The following is a 25,552-nucleotide window of genomic DNA, read 5'->3' as shown; positions in this document are numbered from 1 at the left end:
TCATCCACAGGGACCTGGTGCTGCCAAATAAACTGATTTTACTTGAGAAGTTAGAAATAGGTATTCTTTTCTTTGTGGTGTATGTTTGAAAATTCTTGATTTTTATGCCCTCCCTGCCTAAAGTTTAAGTCTAACAGAAGACATATGTGGCCCAGATTAGGACTACAGATGGCATATATACAGTGTTTGTTCTAAGCTCAAGTATAAATTTTGCCTTTCAAAGTCATCTTCACTACATGGAGTGTGTGGGTACTAATTCAGCCTAACCAGTTGAGATACTATTTTAATCATCTTAGACTAGGAACTACCATTTACATAACTGTTCAGTTCAGCTCCTGATAACTTTGTCCTGTTATTTTCTGGTCTCTGGGGTATGAAGAATACTTCAAAAGAAAATGAGAGTTTTAGGCTAACAGTGCTCTAATCAAGCCTCTAATTTTTATGTGTCTTTTTCAGATTTCTAAATAGCAGTGTTCTCAATTGAATGAAAAGAATCTATTAATACAATAACTGTAGGTCTCCAGAATCTTAGAATGCATTAGCAACTTGAGGTTGAAAAAATTGAAAATCTTGGTCTCTCATTATCAGATGGTAATTTGTATACTTTCTTTTTCTTTCTTTAAAAGATTTGAACATGGAATTCAATCCTTCAGATCATCCTCGGGCCAGCACAATATTCCTCAGTAAATCTCAGACGGACGGTAGGTTACGTATTTATTGTATCTCTTAACAAAAGAAGTTCATGTTGATAGTATAAGTCTTGATTTTTCTACTGGATTTGATTTTCAGTGTAGAACAGTATGTCCTTAATGACCCTAAATATATTGTTTCTCAGAGGGTCTCTTTGGTTTGTTATAGTTGAAATTTTAGAATTTCACATTGAAGCAACATTTTTATTTCATAGCAAGAGTTCTGTTTGAAAGTCCAAAATTTCCCTTACGAATTGATAGTTGGATAAATGTTCATAAGATGTTGTTTGTTGGCTTATAAAGAAAAGAAGGAAAAAAAACCTTATGTAAAAGCATCGTTAACAATCTCTGTTGTATCCTTGTGAGCTGAATTGAGGGCCCTTTGTTACAAAGAGAAATAAAATAAAACATTTATCAGAAATCTTCTTAGTAGGATACCTTTTGAAAAGTACAGCATATATGATGTATACACAGTGACCAGGACATTATTTTGTAACATGAGAGTCCTATAGTCTTCTGTTCTTGACTTAGCAAATTACTAAGCTCTAATGAAGATCCTAGAGTGTGAACTTCTCGGGAAGATAACCAAACATGTTTAAGACAGTGAGTTTCTATATAAGAATTAGTTACTGTTCAGTAATGGTTAGGTAACAGTTTTAGAAAGGTACAATATAGCTATAATATTGGTGATCTTTAATTAAGCAGGCCACTAACTTGATTTCCAAATATATTCTTGAAAATATTTCCAAGATAAAGAATAAATCAAGCAGGTATCACATACTTACAAAGTACATTCTGAATTTAAGTCCTTTGCCCTCTCCCCTCAAAAACTCCCATATCGTTTTCCCCCAGAAATGGGAAGCCATTGGGAAGGGTAGGTTATCACCAGGGAAGGAAAGTGACAGTGAGGTGCAGGCTTGGGACAATGAAAAGTGAGGGTCAGAAACATGTCAGAATTTTGTTAAACATGTAAAGATCCTGGAGCTGTGAAAACAAGCTGTTGGTTCTCACTGGCTGTGAACTCAGGGACAGACCAACACCATTCAGAAAATGTAATGTTCTTCCAGTATTGTCCTGAAATCATTTCAGAGCCCCTAGGTGGGTGACACATATTTTGATTGTCCTGGTGAAAGGAAATGACCTAACAGAAGAATTGCTCCAGAAATAACTCAGGCACATATACCCTCCCCCTCCTGTTTCCTGTATATCACATTTCCCTTCCTTGACTGGGATATTAGGGCTTTAATCACACTGAAGTTTGTTTATTGCTTCAGTCTGAAAATGCTAGATCGTCTGGCTTAACATGTAAACATAGTTAAGTCTCACAGTTTGCAGCCAAAAATAAATAAATAAATAACCAACCAACCAACCAACCAATACCCTCTTCTCCTAGTCTTCCTGGGTTGATTGTTCAGTGACAGCTCCCACCTACTGCCCCCTCCACAGGACCCTTCTGGACCCTTCCACAGGGTGTGGAGAGCGAGGTTACCCCAGGATGTTTTCCCTTGTACAACTGTTGACCACTCCTGTGCTGTTACAACTTGTTCAAGCTTCTTAAAACTCCCACTTTCGACTTCCTGTCTTCAAACCAGACCAGTTTGCTGAAAACAGGTCCATTTAATGAATAATTACTTTGCCTGTAATTAAAAGAAACAGGTTTTAAAAATAGGTGACTTTGGCAACTTTAATGAATTACTTTTTGCTCAAATGATTGTCAGAGAATTGGCTATTTGGCAAATTGGTCCTGAGGGATCCTTCCTTTAAGCTACTTCTCAAATATCTTCATAAACTTCTTCTTTGCGCACTCTTAATTTTAGCATTTCCCAGGATTCTGTCACTCACACATCTTCCTGATGTGCCTCATGCCATAGGCGTCATCTGTAATGTCTAACCGAATTTTTCTCTGCAGAGTTGAACACCCATGTACCTGTCTGCCTGCTGGACATCTTCACACTGAAGACTGTAGGTTCCTCAGACTCAGTGTATCCCAGACTGAACAAGTGAACTATATTCCCTATCCTGTTTGGGTCCTTAAGATAGAAGGAGTTGACTTTTCCTAGTTCTCTGTTCTTAGTCCTCAGTTACTGGTGCTGGTGTTGGAGCCTGTTTGCTCCATGTTGAGATAGCCTGTGGGAGCGCCTACACCATAGAAATTGGTGAAGACTACAGATCGGAGCATTCTTTTTCTTTTTTAAAGGAATGATTAAACATTTACTAGCACACCATTATATTTAAGCAATTCAGAGGGTCTTGGGCTTTACTTTTCTGTGGCCCCTGAAACTTTTTTTCCATCCTATTGTCCGCTACCTTGGTTTGGACACAGTTTCTCTCTTGGCTTACTGTAGCAGTCCTTGGATGAGGCTCTCTGCCTTTGAGCTTATCCTTCCCTAGACCTGTGTCCTTGTTGCTACTAGGTGAAGAGAGGCTCTATAAATCTGATTATGCCACTTGCTTCAGCCATGCTGAAGTGCTGACAGTTTCTCATATTTTCTGTACTTTCTTTGTGCTCTTTCCATTTGCCTGAATTTCCCCTTCTGCCTCTTATACAGTTCCTTTTTGTCTTCAGATTTCTTCCTCCATCTCTTCTTCAATGAAGATTTTCAGCTCTCGGGCTGGGTTAAGTGGGCCTTGGTGAACTTCATCCTAGCCTGTGAATGCTTCTTCAGAGTCTGAACTGTATGGTGTTCAGTGTCAGTGCTCTTTGTGCTGCCCACTATCTCCTAAGAGAAAAGAACAGGTTGATCATGGATCTCAGCACTCTGCACTTCTTTGAGTGCCTCATGGATGTACAACCCAATTGGTTGAAAGAAAGAAAATGACAGCCAGGAAACATTCTTGATTATTATTCTCTTGAATAAGCTTACTTTCTATTGTATGACCCCCACACTGCTGAGAGCACAAGAGCCAGTCACAATTCTATTTTTCATTCACTCGATTTATTAATTGGAAAAAGCTTTGTAATCTGAGACAGTAACGTCCACAGCACCTGTTAATTTCCTTTCTTTTGAATGTGGTGATTTCTCTTTCAGGTTGATGGGCTCCTTCTGTGGCTAACCTCAGGTGTTGGGATAGGAAGCCATTGCTGTTAGTGTACTAGGGCAGCTACGCTGGACCAAAGTCTTGCAGCTCTCTGGTGTTTGTGGCTTGCTCTCCTTACAGCCCTGGCCTTTTTCTACCCCTCCCTCCTTGCCTAACAGGCTCTGTGAGGGTCCCTACCCTGTCATTAGTTTTCTTGCTTGTTAAATTCCTTTCCCTCTCGATTTTAAAGAGCTTTAGGTCTGACTTGGACCTTTTTGTCCTTGTTCAAGAGGAGACTGGAAACTTCAACAAAACTGAATGGTAATAGACCTCTCCAGCTGACGGAAGTTGAGTGTTTTAATTCAAATCCAGCATGACTGTTACCTGTCATTTCTTTTCACAAGTGATATGTCGTTGCAGATTCCTTTGTAAAAGAGCCATTCAACAAAGAAAGGACCAAAGGTTCCTCATGGGATGGGGGAAATTGCTAGGTGAGAGAGAAAGTAGTCCGCTTGGTCTGTCTTTGTGTTGCAGTTGGTTTTGCTTATAGGGAAGAACTGCATTCATTGTGTCTGTTCCTTCTTTACCCATTTTAACTCATTGTTTTCAAAGTTAGGAGAGCTTACTATTTCGTATTAGTATTAATTATATGGATTAGAAGTTCTTTGCTTTAAAAAATATTTTGAACACAACTAAAACTTTCTGTGCGTATGTATTTGGGATGGGGTTTGTCTGTGATTCACAAGAGTCCCTTGAAATCATTAAGGATTATTCTTTGAGTGGTGTGAAGCAAAAGTGGAAGTATAAAATTTAAAATAAAACAGTGCACTATGGGTCTTTTTTCATATCCTTTCAGAACTCTTAAAATTGAAACTTTTGTGGCCATCCTCTGTGTGGGGTCATATTTTTGCTCCTGAGCAGTGGTGAAGTTTTGCATGGTGAGAGGACCAGCCTTTCTGTCCTGCTTTTATCTGGTATCTAGGAGTAGCTGCCCCAGGTCCTGGAGGGATCTCTTCCTGCAGTGCTTCCTGTGACGATCCTCTCCTGCCCTCCTATCCCCTGCTTTCAAGGGCACTGGATTCTAGAAAGCTCCTGTCCAGCCCCTGGGCCTGTCTTCTGCATTGTGCCCAGGTCTTGGTAGGGAGGGCTTCTGTAGTCACATGTTGACGCATCAGCAGGGGCCAAAGATTTCACACTGGTTATTTTCTTTTTTTTCTTACATACCATGGAAAATAATTTTGAGAAGCCATGAACTCCCTCAAGCATTTTTATGCTGATGTTAAAACTTTTTCATTCTAGGGCTGGGGATTTAGCTCAGTGGCACCACACCTACCTCATAAACACAAGGTCCTGAGTTCAGTCCTCAATACCAGAAAAATTTTTTTCATCTTTTCTTTTTCTTTTTCCCTTTCCTTTTGCCTTCTCTTCCTCTTCCTCTTCCTCTTCTCTTCTCACCGGGGCTCAAACTTGGCTCCTTGGGCTTGCAAGGCAGGTGGCAGAACCACTAAGCTAAATCCCCAGTCCTAAAATATTTTTTATTGGTACATCTTAAATATATAATACAGTTACATTCATCATTGGGATCTTGTACCTTTACATGATATATCTTGGTTCTTATTTTTTTTCCCCATTCCCCTAGCCACCTTTCCCTATTTACAAAAACTTTGTTTCCATTTTTTTCCTTTTCTCTTCCCTTTTTACCTTCCCCTACCCCTCCCATTTGCCCAATACCTTTAGACCTTTACTTGCTATTACAAAAATACTAATTATACATTTTGACCCTTATTTACACTTTTAGTTTATCACACCGGAGAAACTATACAGTATTTATATGTGTGTGCCCTATTAATTTCACTTAACTATAAATGTCTCTAGTTTCTCATTCTTTTTTTTTTTCAGCTGAGTAATACTCCATTTTATAAAACAATAAGTATTGCTTTTTTGGAGGGGTACCAGGGATCGAACTCAGGTCCTTGCCCTTGCAAGGCAGAGTATTGCCATTTTAAAATAAAAGAATCACTTTTTAAATATTTCCAATAAAATTTTAATATTTTAGTATCACTTGATATCTATCAGTCATTTAAAAACATAAACATGCTGTTTTTCAGAAGTTGGAAATTTTATATCATTTCATTTTTATTTTGCATTTGTTTCCACTCCATTTTCTCCATAAGATTTTATCCTGTTGTGATATATTTTGATTTCTGAAAGTTATTTATAACACTGTCATGCTTTTATAAATATATAGACCTAAATTTAATTTTTAAATAATTTCTGATAATTTTAAAGTTTAAAAAGTTAAAAATAATCATAGATTGAGGTATTATGTCATTAATCCTCAGTTGATGAAAACAATATAGGCATTTGAAAATTTTAACAAGCAATTATAAAACTTAAGAGTGAAATATTCTGGAATAAGTATAAATCTAATTGAGATGCTTCTATGGTTGAATATTAATTATTACCAGAAACAGGCAGTATTCATCATCAGAACCTTTTTTTTTTTTTTCCTTTTTGTGGTTCTGGGCATTGAACTTAGGACCTCTGTACCACTGAGCTATACTTCCAGCTCTCCTTGTTTTGAGACCGTCTCACTAGGTTGCAGTCTTCTTGTCTCAGCTTCTTGATTAGCTAGAATTATACGTGTGCACCTTGTGCTTTGCCAAAGCCTTTCTTTATAGATATAAGTGCTGAAAAACTTTGTTTATATATGTAAATACACAAGAATAGAGACTTCTGTTACAGTAATACCTGGCCTATTGGAGGAATTCAGATACATGTTAAATGAAGAAATTCCCACCCCTCTTTCCTTCAAGCTTGTATGCTCAGCTTCTCTTTTGATTTAAATATATTTTTATCAGAATGCTACATGTCCTTCATATTATTTTCAAATCAGTCAAATTGGACTTACTTTCTTCCAGAAAAGGTCTGATTGTGTTTTTGTAATGTGTTGGCACCCATGCTCATGGTGATCCTTGTCGCCCTGTTCACACATACCCAGGTACAGGAGGTAGGCACCTGCCTGCTGCCTGCTGCGCAGTTTTCCGTTCTTCTTTTGTACCCTGGTTCCGATGGAACCTGTCATTTCTGGTCAACACCAGTGGCCACTGTTGGGTAGGGAACTGCACCCTGGCTCCTTGCTCCTTTGCTGAGTGCTCCAGGAGGCTCTCCTGCTGGGTGGTGCAGGACCTGGTGGAGTCTGCCTGCCTTTTCTGTGAGGCTGGAGAAAGTGACAGAGCAGCTTGTTGGCACCGCACCTCCCTGCCTCACCTCCACCAGATGAAAGCTTTCCTTGAATACTTGGGTTAAAGATCAGCCCTGAGTTAACTGGACAAAGTCTTGCTGTGTTGCGTAGGCTGGCCTCCCATCTCCTGGACTCAGGTGGTCTTCCCGCCTCAGCTTTTCTGAGTAGTTGACACTACAGACATTTGACACTGACACCTGCATTGTTTTATTTTAAAATCTTTAATTTTCAATTAACACATAATTATACATCTTGGTGGGGTACAGTGTGATATTGGTACATTTGTACACATTTCATATTGATCAGGATAATTAGATTGTCCATCATCTCTAGTGCTTACTATTTCTTTGTGCTAAGAACATTAAAAATCCTTTCTAGCTGTTTTGAATTATACCATACAGTCTTGTTTATTATAATCATCTTTCAGTGTAATAGAACACCAGAACTTGTTCCTTATATTTGGCTATGATTTTTTGCCCATTAACCAGTCTTTCAGTGTCCCCTCGTTGTCCTTCCTTTCTGGCCTCTGGTGACTGCTATTCTGCTCTCTACTTGTGTGAACTCAGCTTTTTTCGATTTCACATATAGGTGAAATCACACTGTATCTGTCTTTTCTGTACCTGGCTCATTTCACTTAACATGATATCTAGGTCCATCTGGATGTGCTTATTTTTACGGTTTGTATCTGCTATTCACAATTACATGTTGCTTGAGAAATAGGGGCCATATCGTCCTCATTTTGTAAACTTAGAAAATGAAACACCACGTTGAGGACTGCATTATGTCCATCCTAGTAAAAGACCCATGACATCGTGACAGTCTATGTCTGTCTCATGCTGCAATTTTACTTCTTCTCACCATTTCTAACTTTATTAAAAAGGGAGACAGGAGGATGTGGGCAACAGGTATGCACTTCCCTCTTTCAGGTCTAAAGACCCTCTGGCTACCAATCTATTTCTCCCTTCTGCCTTTGCCCCAGAGCCAGGGAAGCCAGGCTCTCGGGACTAGACCAAGCTCCGTGATTAAAACGGAGGGGTGTGGTCCTATTTGGATGCTGTGATTTGCTTTTCTTGGGATCACGACTTACTCCAGTGTTTGATCTCGTAAGCCTCCCAGTTTTGTTTTGTTTTTTCCTTGTTGAGTTTATTGGTACATTTTAGATATACAGTACAATTACGTTCATCATTGGGATTTTGTACCTTTACGTGACAGTACTTGGTTCTCACTTTTTCCCCTTATCCCTGCCCTCCTCCCAGTTTTGATAAAGTTACTTGCGCCATATAATCTCAGATGAATCAGTCCTGGAAAGTCAGTTTTTCTCAGTATGCCTTTTACTGTATCCTCTCTCCAGATACCTGTAGCTGCCCCCAGATCCAGTAGTTGGTTACTCAGTATGCTCCCAGAGCAGAAGGTGGTGGTGGTGATGGACCCTATTGGGGTGCAGCTGGATGCACTCCACCACAAGCCAGTATGTGCTGTCTGCGGCAGGTAGAGTCTCATTTGTTCAGCTGGAGGCTTGTCTCTGTATCTTCTCACCTGTCTTAGTGCAGAGGCCTCTTTTGTGCTGCCAACCACACCTCACACCCGAAGGGCAGGGTCTGACCAGGAGAAGGGATGGACGCCAGCCTGAGAGTGGATGGTGAGGAGAGTCCCTCGTTGACCTTTCTCTTTCATGTTTCCTTGATACAGATAGGTCTGTAACCCTACTTTTAAGAGTTGCAAGGACATACTTTGGAAGCAAATGAGGAAGAGATTGAGTTTTAATGCTGTCAGCCAACATTTTACAGTGGCCCTTCATGACACTATACACAGCACTTAAATCTCACCTAAAAATCCAAGAAGGCCTCCCCTCCACCATGTGCCAGAGTAGTGGCATCTTCAATATAAGGAATATGCTCTTGAGCCCACAGAAGCTATTTAAATCAATATTTACTCTCAGAATGTGTGGGAGCATGTAGTATGTTTATAAAAGCAGTGCAGAAAGTTACCTAAAAATGAGGTCATGTCAAAAATGTTTCCTAAAAATGAGAAGTTGTGTCAGAAGTGGGGAAAAGTACAGTATAGTAAGAATTAATGTATAACCAATTAAAATGCTAACTTACAGAAAAATGAGCATATATTTGTGTTGGCATGTTTATGAATAAATACATTTTTATTTGCACATATTTATATGTAAATGTACCCATTTGCAAAAGTGCACATGACACATCTGTATGAGTATGCATAGGGAAAAAACTCAGGACGTACACTATACTATTATAATATTCTGGATTGTTGTGTAATGCTGTTGTCTTTTGAATAATTTTTTGCTATGTCTTGCGTCTGCCTCCTGTGATCTACCCTACAATTTTCTCCTCTCTGATTGATCTGCCCTGGACAACTTTGAAAAGTTTCCTGTCTTTCCTTGTTGCTTCATCTGCTTTGCTTATTTAGATTTCCTTTTGAGTGCACAGAATGTTCCGTTTCTCCAGGCTTGGGTTTAGAAGTGAACACAGGTCAGTCCGGCAGTTCTGAGCTCACTTCCTGTAGCAGAAGAGGTGTGCCTCACAGGAATGACCTTATCAGGATGCTGTCTTGCTCAGGGCTCGGAAGTGTGGGTGACACCCGGCCACAGCACACAGTGTCCTTGTCTTTGTGTCCATGACCTTCTTGTTGGGTTAGGAACCCAGCAAGGCAGGAAGCCAGATGGGCTTAGCACTTGTATTTGAAGTGAATGATTGAATCCACGGCAGTATTAAAACCTGCAGGAATTGTGTGATAATTTCAAACTTACTGTAAGAAAAAATTAGAAACTTTTAATTTGATTTCACAGTGGTATCTTTGATATCCACAGGAAGGAAAGAGAAATTAAACTTTTCTTTTGAACCAGGCTTTTGCAATCTACATTGGCTCTGCTGTCTCAGCAATCAGTCGTTTTAATCTCCAAAGGAAATGCTATTAATTCTTTACATCAGAGAAGCCTCCCACTTGCCAGTGCTCCACATCCAGAGTAATCAATCAATAAGCTGAGTAATTTGTCTTTGTAGAATAGCTTAGCACCATTCATATTAAGTCCTAGTTTTCAGTCTGTTTTTAAATGGTACACTTTTCATGCAGATTCCAGGGGCCCCGCTGTCCTTGATGCTGCTCCTGGAGGTGTAGGGTGTTAGAGGGGAAGGGGCCCTGCAGACCTTCCTCCCTTGCCCTGTCCTTCTCCTCTCCTGTAGTCCTCTCTGTGTGGTCTTCCAGGGGCTGCTTTCTCATTTCCAAAAGATGGGATTTGGATTGAGGTGGTACCTTCAGTGGTGATACCTGTGGCTGACTGATGGCTGACACTTGTTTTAGAAATGGAGGACAGGAAACCAATGCCTACCCTACCTGTAAAGTAGGCTAGCTGAAATTGTGTTTAGATTTTTAACAGATCCTCTTTTAAAATCAGGCACTAGTTTTTTCTACAAAGTTATAAAACTAAAGATTGTGGCAGGGCAGTAACCCCCAGGGTCTTAAGTGAAGTTTTCTCTCAGATTGCAACACTGCCATTTACTTCTCAATTTGCCATTTCAGCTGGAAAAGACTTATAATAAAATCTTAAGGGCAATGTTGATAGTAATGCTTTTACTGATTTTATGTGACTTTTTTGTGGGGGGTGGGTAATGGGGATCAAAGTAGGGAAATTGCCCTTGCAACGCAGGCAGTGGAACCACTGAGCTAAATCTCCAATCCTACATGGCCTATTTTTTACTTTTGTTTGTTTTTTGGTACTGGGGATCGAACTCGGGACCTTGCGCTTGCAAGGCAGACAGTGGCACCACTGAGCGAAATCCCCGGCCCAACATGGCTTATTTTTAAATCCTCTACATTCTTTGTTTAAAGTCAGTATATACTGTTGCTATAGCCAATTAAAAATTCTCTTAAACTGTCATAGATTGGATAAAAGGACATCATTGTTATTTTTAAGATGAGATCTATGATTCAAAACAGTTCACGACTTGTGTTTCCTAACAAAGCAAAATATGGCTATTAATTAATGCATTTAGTTATACAGGAGTTCTGAAAACTCTAGAAATTTTAGTTTTTATTAACCAACCATATTGAGGTCTGTAATGATTGAAGCTAACTGAAGAATGAGTTGACATTTATTGCTTTTATCTTTACATAAAACAAAAAGAGCTAAAACACTGCATTTCAAAGTTAATGTCCTGAGTATCGTCAAATTTGTTTGAAAGAAATATTTAGATTTGGGTAATTTTGTCTGTTTTTATTGGTGAAACATCACTGTAAGGGATTCTCTACGTATTTTATTATTCCTCTCATGGTAGTGTCTTAGTCCTGGTCCAGCCAGCTTAGGGGAAGAGGAATTCTGGATACCTCAGGTATTTCTTGAGTAACTGGAAGTAAGAGGTGAAAGCCATTCGGAACTAAGGCATCACCTGTGTGCTTCACATCATGGCTGCTGTTTTAGCGTCCACACAGCCACCACCAGGTTTGGTGATTCACTTGTGAGAATCATGGAATGGAAATGTGGTCACACTCACGTCTGTGACTTACTGCAGTGAAAAGAAATAAATTAAAATCAGTTTGAGGAGAGGATGCATAGGCAAGGTCCAGATCACCTGTAAGCCCCAAGTCCTCCCCAGTTAAAGTCACACAGAGTTACACTTCATTTCTCCTGTAGTGAACTGTAGTGAACAAGTGGTAGAAACACATGAATTGTTGGCGGCCAGGTAAGCACAGTGCTCTTTTGAGGATTGCTCGTGATAATATATATCCAAAATCCAGACTCAGAAGGAAAGCAAGTGCTCATCCTAGACCACGTTCTGCAGACAGCTTCGTGTGCACTGTCCAGTTAGGGCAGCTGTAGTGAGCTAGAGCGGGCTGCTGTATTATCCAGAGCCCTAAAAAGTGTCAGCCAGCTGGGGAATGATGGGAACCCTCCCTAAACAGGTTCCCAGGGCGAAGGGTAGTGAGATCTGCCTCCTGTTCTCTCCCTTGCACAGCAGAGATGTGGCCCACCTCAAGTTAGGTACTGGCTGTGAGGAACTAGTTTTATGAGTGTGTTCAAACTCCAAATTCTTAGGTGAAATAATTATCCCAGCTTGGATTCATTATCTACTCTGCTCCACCCTTCAGAGAAATGGGTCACCTAATTAGCATGGGCATTAGGGTCCTTCCCATCCATAGAGAGCCTGGTGGTTCATTTGGGGCTCAAAAGACATTCTAAAAGAAAGCCGTACAGAGGCATGTGTGGAAAGCTTCTCAGATTGCAGACTTCAGCTTGCACAGGCCCTCTTGGGAAGTGTACTGTAAAGTGATGGAGACAGTGGTACCTGGGTGCCGTAGGTGTCAAATCAGAGTGAGCTGGCCCCATTTCTCTGAGTGGAAGTAGGTAAGCGTTCATTTGCATGGAAGCTGCAAATGCCTAAGAGATTCTGTAACGAATTCAGATACATTGTCCTTAAATGCTTTGTAATACTGTAGTCTTAGTAAATTTCTCTTTAGGATTCTACTTGGAGACAGTTGGGAGTTCATGAAAATGGCCTGATTCATCCCTAAGATTGATCTTGGAAGTGCTATATTAGAATAGCAAACATTCCTGTAATATTTCTGTATGTCTACTGTGTTGTTTGACACTTTCTAGGTAAAACTTTGTCTAAACTATTAAAGAGTCAATTTTTAGCCCTCTCTTCTATTTTTAAACAATTTTTAATGTTAGCCTCTATAAGAAGCTCTGATGCCTATTTCTCAGAGCATGGATTATCTTTTATTTGTTCAAGGCAGGAGCTTGCGTACTGTTGAGGTGACTCAAGGTGGTTTCTGTAATTGGAAGACACAAACCAGCTTAGCAGACCTGTTAGGTCTGTGGCCCATGTAGAAAATGTTTCAGATCCCTTCAGTCATTGGGAAATTGCCACAAAAAAGTCATCATTCTTCTTTACATCATTATTGGCTTCATGCATAATAGGTTAGTGTTCCATTAATTAAGAAAAATATGCACGTGTGCACACACTGTTTTGTATGTGTGTGTGTAAAATTTAAAACTTTTTGCTTCCAGGCAGACTTCATCTTCCTTTCTTATCTGAAGTCAGCAGTAATCACAGCAAACACAGCCTGTGGCTGTTGTCTGTATATCCTTCAGCCGCCTGGTGCTCACCTCCGTGTACCTTCTAGCTTAGTCTCTCTCTTTAATGCACCCAACTGTGTTCTCAGGCCAGTGTTTGCTTTTTCATCTCAGATATCTTTGAGATAGAGGCAGCAGTCATTCCAGAGAAGATAGAATTTTACACATCCCTACCCCCAGCTCCAGACCCACCACCCCCGTGGGGATAGAACCCAGGGCCTCGTGAATGCTAGGTGAGGACTCCCAGTCTCTGAGGATAGGATTGCTAAGGAAGAGAAGTGTTTCCTTGTGAGTCGGAAAATTGCATGTGGAAAATAGTTCCTAAGTCCCATCAACTGATTAGCCAGAAGACTTTGGAAAACTTAAAGTGAATCTGCTTTTCGAAGTGTGTGTGTGTGTGTGTGTGTGTGTGTGTGTGTGTGTGTGTGTGTGTGACACACACACACACACACACACATCCCTGGGGTTGCGGTCCCTGCTCTGACAACTGCTGAGGCTTGGGGCAGGACTGTTTGTACAGACAGCAGGGTGAGAAGCAGCTCCATGTTTATTGCTGTCAGCTGTGCTAGCCTTCCTGTGGGGAGGGGTGCTACTGCTCCACCTCAGCCCACGCCTCTTCGCCAGCACTCTGTGTGGAGAGCACCTGGTCTTCCTGATACTGAGCTCTTCTGATAAACATCATCTGTCCTGTGTTTGATGCGATTACAGATATTACTCATGCATCACTGTAGAGTAATGACCTTTATGGATCTGGTTGGTATAAAAATAAATGGTCTTATTGTTTGTTAATCATAAACTATTAGACACATACAATTTTATGAGATTTACTAATTACTATTTTATTGTTAATGGAAATGTTATCCCTTAATTGATTTCAGCTGCAGTTATTCTGGCAAAGTGCTGTTAACTGGGAGTTCTCTCTGTTAGCCAGATTCACATCTGCATTTGTTTGGCTCCTGTATTATATTTGGTAAATGAGCAACTGGATGTGCTGGTTGGTGGAAGGATGGGACTAGGACACAAAGGCTCAGTCCTCAGCAACCTGTCCCTGTTAGCATGCAAATATGTAACATTTCTGTTGCATCTTTTGTTTTCACAGTGAGAGAAAAACGCAAGAGTCTCTTCATTAATCATGTAAGTGAAGCTGTCTCCCTGTGTTTTTCATGATGACTATAAAATGTAGAGCTTGAATGACTGTGTCTTTGATGAATAAAATGATTCATGTATGCTGTCAGTACTTAGAAGAATGTTGCATTGTATTCACGCTCAGTTTGGCTTGTAATTGGACAAACATCACTTGGTATTTATCCACTGTCCTGAAGGTTTTTCCAGATTCCCTAGACTGCTGTTGTTAATAGGAAGATTAGTGTGAACACAGCCAGTACTACACAGGTCCAAATAAAAGCCACTTCATTTTAATTTCTAATCCATTCTTTATACCAACTTCTAAATCATTTTTTGTTTCTTTATAGTGCATTCTCATTTGAATAAACAGAACTATTTCTATTAGCAGCTATCTGCCTCCTCACTCACTTTCTTCTGTCCAATCCCTGTTTCAGGGGCCAGTGGCATCTACACATTCTTTGGGTGCTCAGAAAAGGAGAAACTTAACAGTTTAATTTGAAAAGATTTTTCAACAGTTCAGCTGTAGCACGTTGGTCACTCTGAGCTGTGTATTTTCCCTCGGTATCCATGCATGGTGTTTCCCCTCCAAACACTACTTCCTCTTTGAGTAGTGGGTGCTGCTGGCTGACTCTGGTCCCCCAACCCATAGCCCAAGGCTACCTCTGCTGCATGCAGTTATGTCAGGAAAAATTCTGTCCCTGAGGTCTGGATTGGTGAAGTAGAAACCCTTGTGCTGAAAAATAAGTGTTGCTTTTCACCTCACAAAGTATATATTTCTCAGCCTTTAAGTATTTGTAGACCATGACATATTTAGTGAAGCTGTGTATTAGTATTATATTGCCTGCCCCTTGAAAATCTGGACAAACGTATTGTCCACCCCCTCAAGAGGCACCACGCTGGGCCTGTGGGAAACTGACAGTTCTTTTGTGGGCAATGTCAATCTGTATATTTGAGCATCAGTGGTTTACTAGGGGTCAGACAGCCTATAGTTTTTATCAGATTCTTACAATGATCCACGAGTCCTTCATCCCTCAAAGTTTGCATCATTGATATAAAACATCTGTCCAATCATATGTCTCTAAGAAAAGATGATGGAAATTGCTGTGTTTTTTAAAGCAGTGTATATTTGGATGTAGAAATGTGAGTGATTGAATCTAATTCTCTAAATCATTGAGTCCATTTGTTTACCTGCTGAGTATAAGCTTGGATGCTTTCACCCATTAGCATGTCTGTAAGGAGCTTGCAGGGTGGGATGTGTGAGCCGAAAGAGCAGTCAGATCTTTGCTTACTGCAGCTCCCAGGAGGAGCGAGACAGGTGTGCTCTCTGGTTCTGACTAAACCCCTATCACAGTATGCTGTCGCGCTGAACCTTGCTCTGTGTTCTGCACATCCTCACACCTGCCACGTGTGGACCCTACGCGTGGATTAGGTGGTAGGCTGTGTGTCCTGTCTCAGGATGTCCTCCCTGACTTAGTCCAGCCCTCAAATCTGTCATCTCCTGACAGTGTGAAATCACACAGTTCTTGTGATCTCTCAGGTGCACTCGTTCCTGTGTAAAACAAGGATCAGAGCCAAGTGTCTTATGTAACCGACAAGCCTAGAGCTGGCAACCTCTGGTTGGTGTGCAGACCTGGCTGGCTGCACATGAGCATCTTCTGCTGGGAGAAGCCTTGGAATGTGCCCTCCCATCCCACTGAATGCAGCTTGAATGAAATCACCTGCAAGTTTAGTTTGGCGAATGCGGTAGACTGTGTAGTTAGTGCTCTCTGTGGAGTGCTTCCCTGCATGTTCCAGGCCCTGTTCTGGTTACCTTAACATAATTAACACATGTTGTTAGCATGGTAACCACAGTATTATGAATCATTCCCATTTTATTGATAGGGAAACTGAGGCACAAAGGCGTTAACCAAATAAATAGTGGAGCCAAGTTTGAGACTCGGCTCTTGCTCTGTCAGATAGTGACACAATCTTTCGCAGGGACAGAGGCTATTTATTGAAGTTAGAGGATGACTTTTATAATTAAATTTCATAGGACAGTCTGTAGGATTCATTTCTGTAAATATGGATCCCAAGTAAAATTTGTAATTTAAGTTACTCTTAAATTCTAGAAGATCAGGTATTGTTTGGCCTGGTTTGTATAACCTTATCATATTTTACTTGTTTTATTGTGAGAGAGATTGCTGCTCTGATTGTTCTGTCAAGTTCCTGGAAACCATTTTTATATTTTTATTTGCCTTTTTGTAAAGAATATTGTTTAATTTCTTCTTCAAGTTTCTGATGCCCCTATTTAGTACATGTTGCCCAGGTAACCTGCAAAAAGGCTGTTATTTAAGAGAAATGAGAGCAGAGCATGTAAATAAGCCAGTTAAGAGAAATGAGAATGGTCCTCCTGTATTCTTAGAGTGATGATAACTACAGAGAAAATTTCTAATGTCCCTCAGATGAAGAAAATAAGGTTTCTCCAATACACACTAGCAAGTGAAAAGAGTCACTTTGGCCCAGAATTTTGGGGCAGTGAAAAGGCAACAGGAAATAGAACCCAAGGCCAAAGAAGAGGGTCGACACTTAACTGGCACCAAACAGCCAGGAGAGACTCTGAGGATTAGGTAAAGGGGGACTGCTTCAACAGGGGTGCATTATCAGTTTTAAAGCTTGAAACCACTTGAGAATAAACTGCTCTGGGAGTTTGACAGCTAGGCAAATCTGGGTAATCATGAAGGGTATAGTCAGCACCTGTTTTAGATATAATTAGAATGAACTGTTTATAGAAAAATTTAGCACATTATAAAAGGTACTTTTAAAGGCTCGTATAAAAGGCTTTATTTTAAAGTTAGCATTTGAAGTTTGGCTTTTTTTTATGTTTAATTATTTTATTAAGTCTTGTAATTAAAATGTGAACATCTCTGATTATAAATTTTGGTAACATTGGGGGTAGCTGCAAACTTGGAGAAAACTTATGCCTTTTACCTCAGCCTAGTTCTTTTCTGACATCCTGCTGCTACCTGGAGACAGCGTACTTAAAGTGAATTGATCACTCTAGAAGTTAAAAAGGGAGAAGGCACACTTAGTAAGCTGCTGTTCTGCTGGCCTCGTGCAGTATACTTGGAGGGTGGAGAAGAAGGCTAAGATGTTAATCTCAGTAAAATTTTAAAACTCCAGAAAGATTATTGAAATCCAACTTTTATCTTGAAGTTTTTTTGCCCCCCCCCCACTGGAGATCAAACTCAGGACCATGTGCTTGCGAGGCAGGCGGCACAACCACTGAGCTAAATCCCCAGCCCCATCTTGAAGTAATTTCAAGTGAACAAACAGCTGCAGCGGCTATTACGTAGTGCACAGTTTTCACATGTTATTAGATGATCCTTAGACACTGGGTCTGAGCCCACTCATGCTACTTGACAAGGGTACTGAAATGGAGTAGACAATTTGCATTTTGTTTTCTTATTTTTCCTTCTTCACAGAATATCTAGAAATGAAAATGGCACACACACCAAATGCTGGTACAGATGACAAGTTTGTACGTGATGTCAGTCCCTGGAATGTACTGGTTATGTCTATGGAAGATTTTCCTTCCTTTCCTTTCCCATCCCTTTCTCCAGCATAGCCCTCCCCTTCCTGTTCCCCTCCCCCTTCCTCTTTTTTTGTTTTTGTTTTTGTTTTGTTTTCCCTTTTTGTGGTGCTGGAGACCAGACCTAGGGCCTTTCACATACTAGGTAAATGCTGTACCACTGAGCTGCACCCTCAGCCAACTTGCCCTTTTCTTTTCCTGTTTCTTCATATATCCTTCCTCTTTTTGCACTGTTTCTCTCTCTTGATTAGGCAGTTGAGTCCTGTGTGGTGTAAACAAATAGAGGATAGCTAAGGGGACATTGCCTCCCTGCTGCTCTCTTGGGTCCTGAGAAAACTATGCTCAGCTAGTAAGACACTGAGCTATGAAGGGGTCCTGACCTGTGTCAGGGTTCATGTCAGACATTCATAATACACTCCCAGCGAAAGGTGCGGTGTTCAAAGCTCCAGTCTTTTCTATGTATAAAGAGGACCTCACTCCTAAATAAGGGGCACAATTTTCCCACTGCTCAGATGCTGCAATATGTGGGGAAGGCACTGTCCTTGTACCGTAGTCTCTGCCTTCCTGGCTCCATTGTTTGCCTAGGAGATACTGGTTTGTCACACTGGCTGGATGGGGGCACAAGACCCTTTGTTCTTCTTTGACTACTCCATTATGTCATTTTACTTTTTCTCTTGCCCTGCCCCTTCCTTTTCCTTCCTTTTGGCATGAAGCCAGGACCTTTGTACTGAGCTATATCCCCAGACCACTTTTTTCTTTATTTTTGAGACAGGGTCTTGTTAAGTTGTCCAGGTTGGACACAAACTTTCAGTCCTCCTGCCTCAGCCTCCCAGACTGCTGGGATTATGGGCATGCCCAGCAGAATATTCTTGTATTGGCTTTTGTGTAGACACATTTTCACTTCTCTTGGCCATATACCTCGGAACAGAATTAGTGTTCAGAATTGTAGCTCTACTTTTAAAACTTTGTGACGCTACCAAGCTATTTTCCAAATGAGTCATTGTTTTTAATATTTGCTGTTCTGTAAATTTGATTTTTAGCTGATCAAAAGTAAGATACATTCTTGCTTTCTCAAAACACAACTCATTTTCTTTTTACTTTTGGAAATTTTAAACTTTGCCCAAGAGAAGCTGTGACTCTTTGGAACCAGTAACATTTTGACTAAGATAACTAACTGCTTTCTTAGAGAAATCTGGAGCTAGATTACAGAGTAATTTGGTTTAGCAAAGGAGTCCTGTGGCTTGCATTCCCATGTCCAGATGTTCTGTGATGCTGTGTCACCTGTGAAGAGGGACAGCACCACTTGCCGGCTGCTTGTGGGATGGCTGTGGACACAGTAGGAGGGGGATATGTGACTTGATGGGCTTTTCTCACAGTGTATTGATCATGTGGAAGAGTGGACTAGAACGCACATGAAAGGAACTTGATTCATACAGACCAGAGCAAGTCATGAATCAATTCTGAGTCTTTTTTTTAAGTTAACAGTTTTAAGACACACAACTGGATAAATATCCACCCACCATGTCACGTCACGTTCCTCCGCCCTGAAAACCACAGCCTGAAACATGTAGAACCATTGCATTAAAAGACTGAAGACATAGTAGAAAAGTGTTATTTTGGAAAGTGAGCCTCTTTTCTTTCATGGCTATAGAAAGAACTCGGGCAGCAGTGAGCCTCAATGGCTGGCAAGAGAAAGCTCCGCCTCAGCCTCTCCCCAACGCCAAGCTGGTCTTAGAGGAGAGCAGAGAGCAGGGAGCATTCCAGCCTTTACCTCACAGCCAGGGCTGTCGAAGAAAGGGCTTCTTGTGAGAGTCGGTGCACAGACCATGAGGAAGCCCAGGTTAGACTGGAGCTTGAAGTAACTTTGAGTGTCGTTATATAGTAGTGACAGCACTCAGACTCACTGAGACCAGATTTTCACCTGCCACTTTTGTTCGCTTTTGTTCTTGATCTCGAGTTGGAATAATTTTCTGCTTTCACCGGCAGTGATTTGTCTCTTGTTCCTAACTCCAGACTATTTGCTGTAAAAAATTGATCTTGCTGAAGCAGCTTATTCTTTTTCTCTCCATGGAATATGACAGCTTGAGGTCAACGATGAGGGTTCTCCCTCTGTCTCGTTTTCCTGCCAGTGTGCTTGCAGCCCATTTGTGTAGCTCAGGAGTGGCAGAGCAACACACTGAGCGCCAGGCTCTCTGGCTCCATCTGTGCCTCTGTGGAGCCTGTGCTGGAAGGTCTTGTCATGTTGGCTTTGGTTTCTTGGCTCTACCTGGCCTGACCTACGTTAGTGCCCCTGAGCATGTCAGCATTTGTCTGCCTAGTGGCAGAGGCTTTGCCTTGAGTCTGCCAGCCTGTGGCCAACACACTCCTCTCTGCCATGCTATGGCTGCTGCTGCCATGGAGGCAGAGTGCCATGGCTGATGGCAGGCTGGGAGTGCACTGGACCCAGGCAGGGATCTACAACTATCCAGTCTCTCCCTTCAACACACTTAGAGTTGAGGCCCCAGGTGGTACAGAGATGAGGGAGTGGAGGATTACAGTGGAAAGTGGGCAAACAGAGGACACAGGAACCGCTCTCAGCCTAGATGGTCTGGGGGTAGGAAGGTATCCTGTGGAAGGGTCATCAGCAGAGTTCTGAAGGAGGAGTGATCAGGGAACCAGAGATCTTTGAAATATAGTATGAAAAGTTTGGAGAAGCCGGAGCATGTGGGAACTACAGGGAGAAAGGCACCAACTTGGAATAAATGTGCTTTTGAGCTCTTAGGTGTGACCTCAGAATTGTGACTTTATTTCCCTGACCTCCGTTGACACTCTGTAATGACAGCCAAACCTGCTTTCAAGGATGTTATTTTAAACTGTAAATGCGCACTTGGAAAGTAACAGAATATTGCCAACTCACATTTGATGGCCATTAAATAAAACTGTTGCAGCCATCATCTAATTAGATATAAAGTGCAGTGTTCGTGGGAGAAAGAAGTGAATGGTGGACCTGAGGAGTTGAATGACCTCCTCCCTAAGTTCAGAGCCTCTCCAGTCGTTTGAGCAAGGAGACCCCATGATTGCTTGGCTTCCTGGAAGATGACAGTAGCACCAGGGGAAGAATGCTTTGGGAAAGACTGAGCCAAGAGGCGAGTGATTACAGTCGTAATACCGGTGAGAATTGAGAGTAGCCTGTCATATACCAGATGGTGGCTCAAGCAATGTTGAAGAAAGGATGATTTTTTGAAATGTACGAAGGAGGCAGAATAAACAGCTCTTGGTATAAGAAGTTAAAGGAAAGGAAGATAAAAGACAGGAATGTTTGCTGGATTTCTGGTTTTAAGTTGTTACAGTTGATTGGAGGAACACATTAATTTGACATTGAAGTACCTGTGTGGAGTATGCAGGTAAGAGAGGTCTGCCAGGCAGAGGCGAGCTTGCAAGGGGGCAAGGGGCAGGGGGCAAGGGGCAAGGGGCAGGGCATCAGGGAGCAAAAGGCATCTGAAATGACGAGAATGCATCAGAGTCCCCTGGCAGAGCCAGTGTGGAGGGTGAAGAAAAGTCCATCCTAGCAGTGAAAGGAGATAAGTAGTGGAGTCCACAAAAGTGACTGAGACTGAGAAGCGAGAAAGAGCTGGGAGAGAATCCAAGAGTTTCATGTCAAAACTTCAGTTCATATTAGGACTGGAAAGTGCTTCTTGGTCAAGCAGTCGTGAGTTCTTACTGAATGGGAAGAGTGTGCAGGGTGAGCCTGCTGAGAAAGAAAGTCTGGATGAAGAAAGTGTGGTCTCCACCAGAGATGAGTGGTGGGGTCCTCAGGTTCCTTCGCCGGGGAGGAAGAAAAGAGTTGCGCGGACACTGCCTGCTGCCTACACATTCCCTTGAGGCAGCCAGCTCAGGGAGAGGGTTTGAGCAGTGTGTGTGCGGTTTGAGAAGGAATCGGGGTCGGGTCTGTTTGGAGAATACATTGAGGTCTTATCCCTGCCCTGCCGCCTCCCTGTTCCACACTTCAGTTGTGCATATGTGTGCATCGGTGCACAACCAGATGCGTGTACCTGTATATCTTTGTATCTGAAAAAGTCGGAATTATCTGAAGAGGTGATTTTATTATTTTGAACACACAATAATTCTTTAATAAAATCTTTTAAAATATATATTCCAACAATTTTTACCTTAGTGGACCTTGCTGTGAAATTATTTTGTATTGTGGACACTAAACAGATAATCTTGTTTCATTGTAGCTCTAAAATTCTATTATTTGGCATAAGCATAGATTATTTTATAATATACACATTCTTTCAAAGACACAAACTTATTTCTCTAGAAATGACCTATATTTGGGCTTCTTACTACCCAGGCTGCTCCCTGCTCCCCTTCTAAGTGGTGTCCGTGATTGGCCTCTTAGTGTCTTCCCTGTCTGGGAGTCGATTGTCATTGGTGGGAATCTCTCTGCAAGCTGTTTGTATATGCCTGTCCTTCCCAAGTGAAACACTGTCTTAAGCACATTATTTTAAGTGTTATGCATGTTAGGCATAGATAGCACTCCTACCACTCTGTTGACAATGGTCAGTGCTTACAAATATTAATCCAGATGCTCCTCATAGTGGCCTCACAAGGGACAGGCTATTACTGTCATCTGTGTTCTTCAGGTGTGGAAACTGAGTTTCAGAGTTTGGAGGCTATCTGTTGACTTCCCCAGGCCCCCTTGGTGGTTTTGGTGAGTCAGATCCACACCCGAGCATCTGTATCTTCCCCACTTTGCTCTGCTATTTCTCCAATGCACTTAATTGCTATATTATTTACTAGCAGAGATTGGAGCCTAAGTGGAGAGTCTGTGTGTGTCACATGTGTACAAGCATAGTGATTTTTCAAAGTCATGCTAGTAAAGTAATAAAATTTTTGCCTTAAGTGAGAACTATCCAACACACTATGTGCTAATTAAAAACTTGGTGTTAACCAAGTAGGGTAGGTCCTTCAGTGGAGCTGTGGAACACTGCTTCCGCCTTCAGAGGCATTGTGAAGGTTTAAAGCTGTCTGAGTAGTGGTTGTGTAGTGCTGAACATTGGTTTGCTTTTTTCTGCCGTGCCCTCAAAGAACAGTTCAAGCCAACACCCAAATCAGGGAATCTTCCCTGAGCTCGACTGTACCTGGCAGAAGGGTCCTGGCCAGCTCAGCTGTTAGTTGTGTGGATCTTCCAGTTAAGTAAGTGATGTTTCCCTACATTCTACAACTCTTGCAGCCCTGGCACTGGCAATGAAGTAATGACCCAGCAACATTAAAAGTGATGAGATACAAGGAAACCAAAAGTCTGATGACTTAGTTCTTAGGGTTTTATTCAATTTAGAAGTTGTTAAAGAGTTTGAAAGCTGAGCTGTGTCCCCTTGGAAAATGAAGGCCCTTCGCTCATCATGCCATAGTTCTGGGAAGTGTGGACTAACAGGAGATCAGGACTGGGTGCCTTGGCCTGACTGATTAATCCTCTGACCCTTGGGGCTGAGCACAGAAGAGCATCCCAGACAGTGGCTAGCATAGGCGATCTTAGATTGTGAGGAGTGCAGACAGTGCTCATTCATCACTCTCTGACATCATGTCTTGTATTTTCCAGATGTGGATTCCTGCCACATTTAACCTTGAAGGAATTTGTACCAAAGGAAAATTGAAACCGCACGAGAAGTAGTCAAATATCATTGTCTCTTTGCTTCATTGGGATTATTACATGTCATATCTCCCAAAATTTACTTAACATATGAATTAAGTACTGTATTTTTGTGCAGCTATAATGTATGTTGAGATTTTTGTTTGTGGGCTGGGGATTTAGCTCAGTGGGGCTGCCGCCTGCCTCATAAGTGCAAGGTCCTGAGTTTGATCCCCAGCACAAACCACCCCCCAAGATTTTTATTTGTAGTAAATTTTTGCATCTTTGGGGACAGTGTTATAAGGATTTTAAAAGCCTGCTACACATTTTAATACTTTTGTTGTTTAATGCCCATTTTAATGATTTTTTAGTATGTTTTATGTGACTTAAGTAATTGCTACAAGAGATTAAAAAGTGCCTGCAGCATTGTCTTAATAGAATGTTGTGACATTTTGATAGATTCAAATTGTACCTTAAACTTTACAGGCTTTGTTCATGCCCTTTCTTCACAGTGGTGAAACTGTGAAAGAGTTTGAGAGGGGGTTTCACAGATTCAGAGAACAAGTCTGGTCTGCACTTCCTGACCTAAATGCTGTTTATGTGAAACTGGGCCTGGAGGGTCAGAACGCTTTAGTGGTACAGTGCCCTCTAGCTGTGATGTAAGGAATTGGATACCCCAAATAGTATTTATTATTTAGCGCCAGGAGGAAATAGTGTTTATAACATTGTTTATGCATTTCTCAAGCTATTGCATATTTTCATAATTTTATTGCAGGGGAAGCATATTACTTGAAAGTAAATGACAAAGTATTGAGCTGGGTATTTTGTCTTTAACTGGTCTTAAGGTTTCTTTAGCTAAATTTGAGAACTGTGTATCCCAGGGCTTTTGCTGAGGGAGGGCAGATAGGCAGGCGATTTTATGATTTCCAAGGAATTAGTGTTTTGGTTGATGAAAATGACAGACTGCCAGCAGATCATTAGGCAAGTGGAAACTTAATTGCCTGATTGGATTTTATTCTGATCAGGAGTTATCTGCATTGATATCTACTAATTATATTACTCAAATAGTTGTCAGAAAACTACAGCATTCAATCAGATGACATCAGTGTGTAACCTAAAGAGTTTTCTTTACCATAAAAGTTCTCCACAGAACTGAAAATGTATAGTTTTGAAAGAACCAGTAAGGAGTGTGTAAGCATCCTACCTAAAAGTCACCCCATCATGTATTTTCAAAAGTGTCAGGTAATCTTCAAAATGCATTTTGTCCTTAACATAGAAACATTTTTCTTTATTACTTCTCATGTTGAAATGTAAGCAGCCTAACCAAATTTAAATTAACCTTGGTTTCATTTTCTGTAGTGCCCAAGTCAGCTGTTTTCCAAGAGTAGAGAAACTGATTACAGTGGATTTGCGTCTTGATCTTAGTGCATAAAGCTAAAATGCCACCTTCATTATGGGCTTTCAGAAACACAGTGAGCAGTGTAATCCACGTGTCACTCAGGCCTCAGGACTAGTAATTTTTATAGATTCTGAAATGTGCTCTTTGATGTTTGGTTGCAGACATTGATTTACTCGTCTCCTAACGAGGAAAATTTAGGAGTGAGGTGGAAGAACAAGAAATTCATTTTATAATAAAATGTTTTTGTTCTGGTATTGTTGTTGTATACGTTTTCCCTCTGTAATCTGATCTCAAATAAATGAAAGATGTTCCTTGGAGGAATTCTAAGCCCTGTGTAACTGTCTTTGTCTTGTTGCCATTGTTTTCTAGCATCCTCCAGGACAAATAGCAAGGAAGTACAGCTCCTGCTCTACGATCTTCCTAGATGACAGCACAGTCAGTCAACCAAACCTCAAGTATACAATTAAATGGTGGGTATACAGACATTTGCCTTTCTGAATGCTTATTCTGTGCCTTTTTGATGCTGGCTCGATGTGGGTCTGGGAGTGATAAGATCGACTAGTGGGTGGGATGAGTCTTGAAAAATTTAGAATCATTAAAAATGGTTTTTGAATTAAGATGTGGTGCATTCAGATATTTCTGCTTGTTACTGTTTATATAGAAGACCAGCATGCATTTGAAGTCATTTTAAATGTGGATGACCAGGGCCGGGGATTTGGCTCAACGGTTTGGTGGCCTGCCTTGCAAGCACAAGGACCCAAGTTCAATCCCCGATACCAAAAAAAAAAAAAAAAAAAAAAA

At 41.2% G+C, this 25,552-nt stretch overlaps 1 protein-coding gene across 1 annotated transcript in view; it reads left to right on the top strand.

The window, feature by feature from the left end:
* Positions 1–626: 626 nt before the first annotated feature.
* The window catches only part of Ccny (cyclin Y), a 66,403-nt gene continuing 41,477 nt past the window's right edge, over positions 627–25,552 (top strand). The window contains exons 1-3 of the mRNA XM_010605549.2: positions 627–701; positions 14,148–14,182; positions 25,121–25,221. Of these exons, the coding sequence (XP_010603851.1) occupies positions 635–701; positions 14,148–14,182; positions 25,121–25,221 (203 nt within the window). The 5' untranslated portion in view covers positions 627–634. The remainder of the gene's footprint in view (positions 702–14,147; positions 14,183–25,120; positions 25,222–25,552) is intronic.

The sequence above is a fragment of the Fukomys damarensis genome, unplaced genomic scaffold, assembly GCF_012274545.1.
Source record: "Fukomys damarensis isolate Sample0158 unplaced genomic scaffold, DMR_v1.0_HiC HiC_scaffold_19, whole genome shotgun sequence".
Lineage (NCBI taxonomy): Eukaryota > Metazoa > Chordata > Mammalia > Rodentia > Bathyergidae > Fukomys > Fukomys damarensis.
The sequence above is the reverse complement of the archived record's forward strand: the minus strand, read 5'-3'. Positions and strand labels throughout refer to the sequence as shown.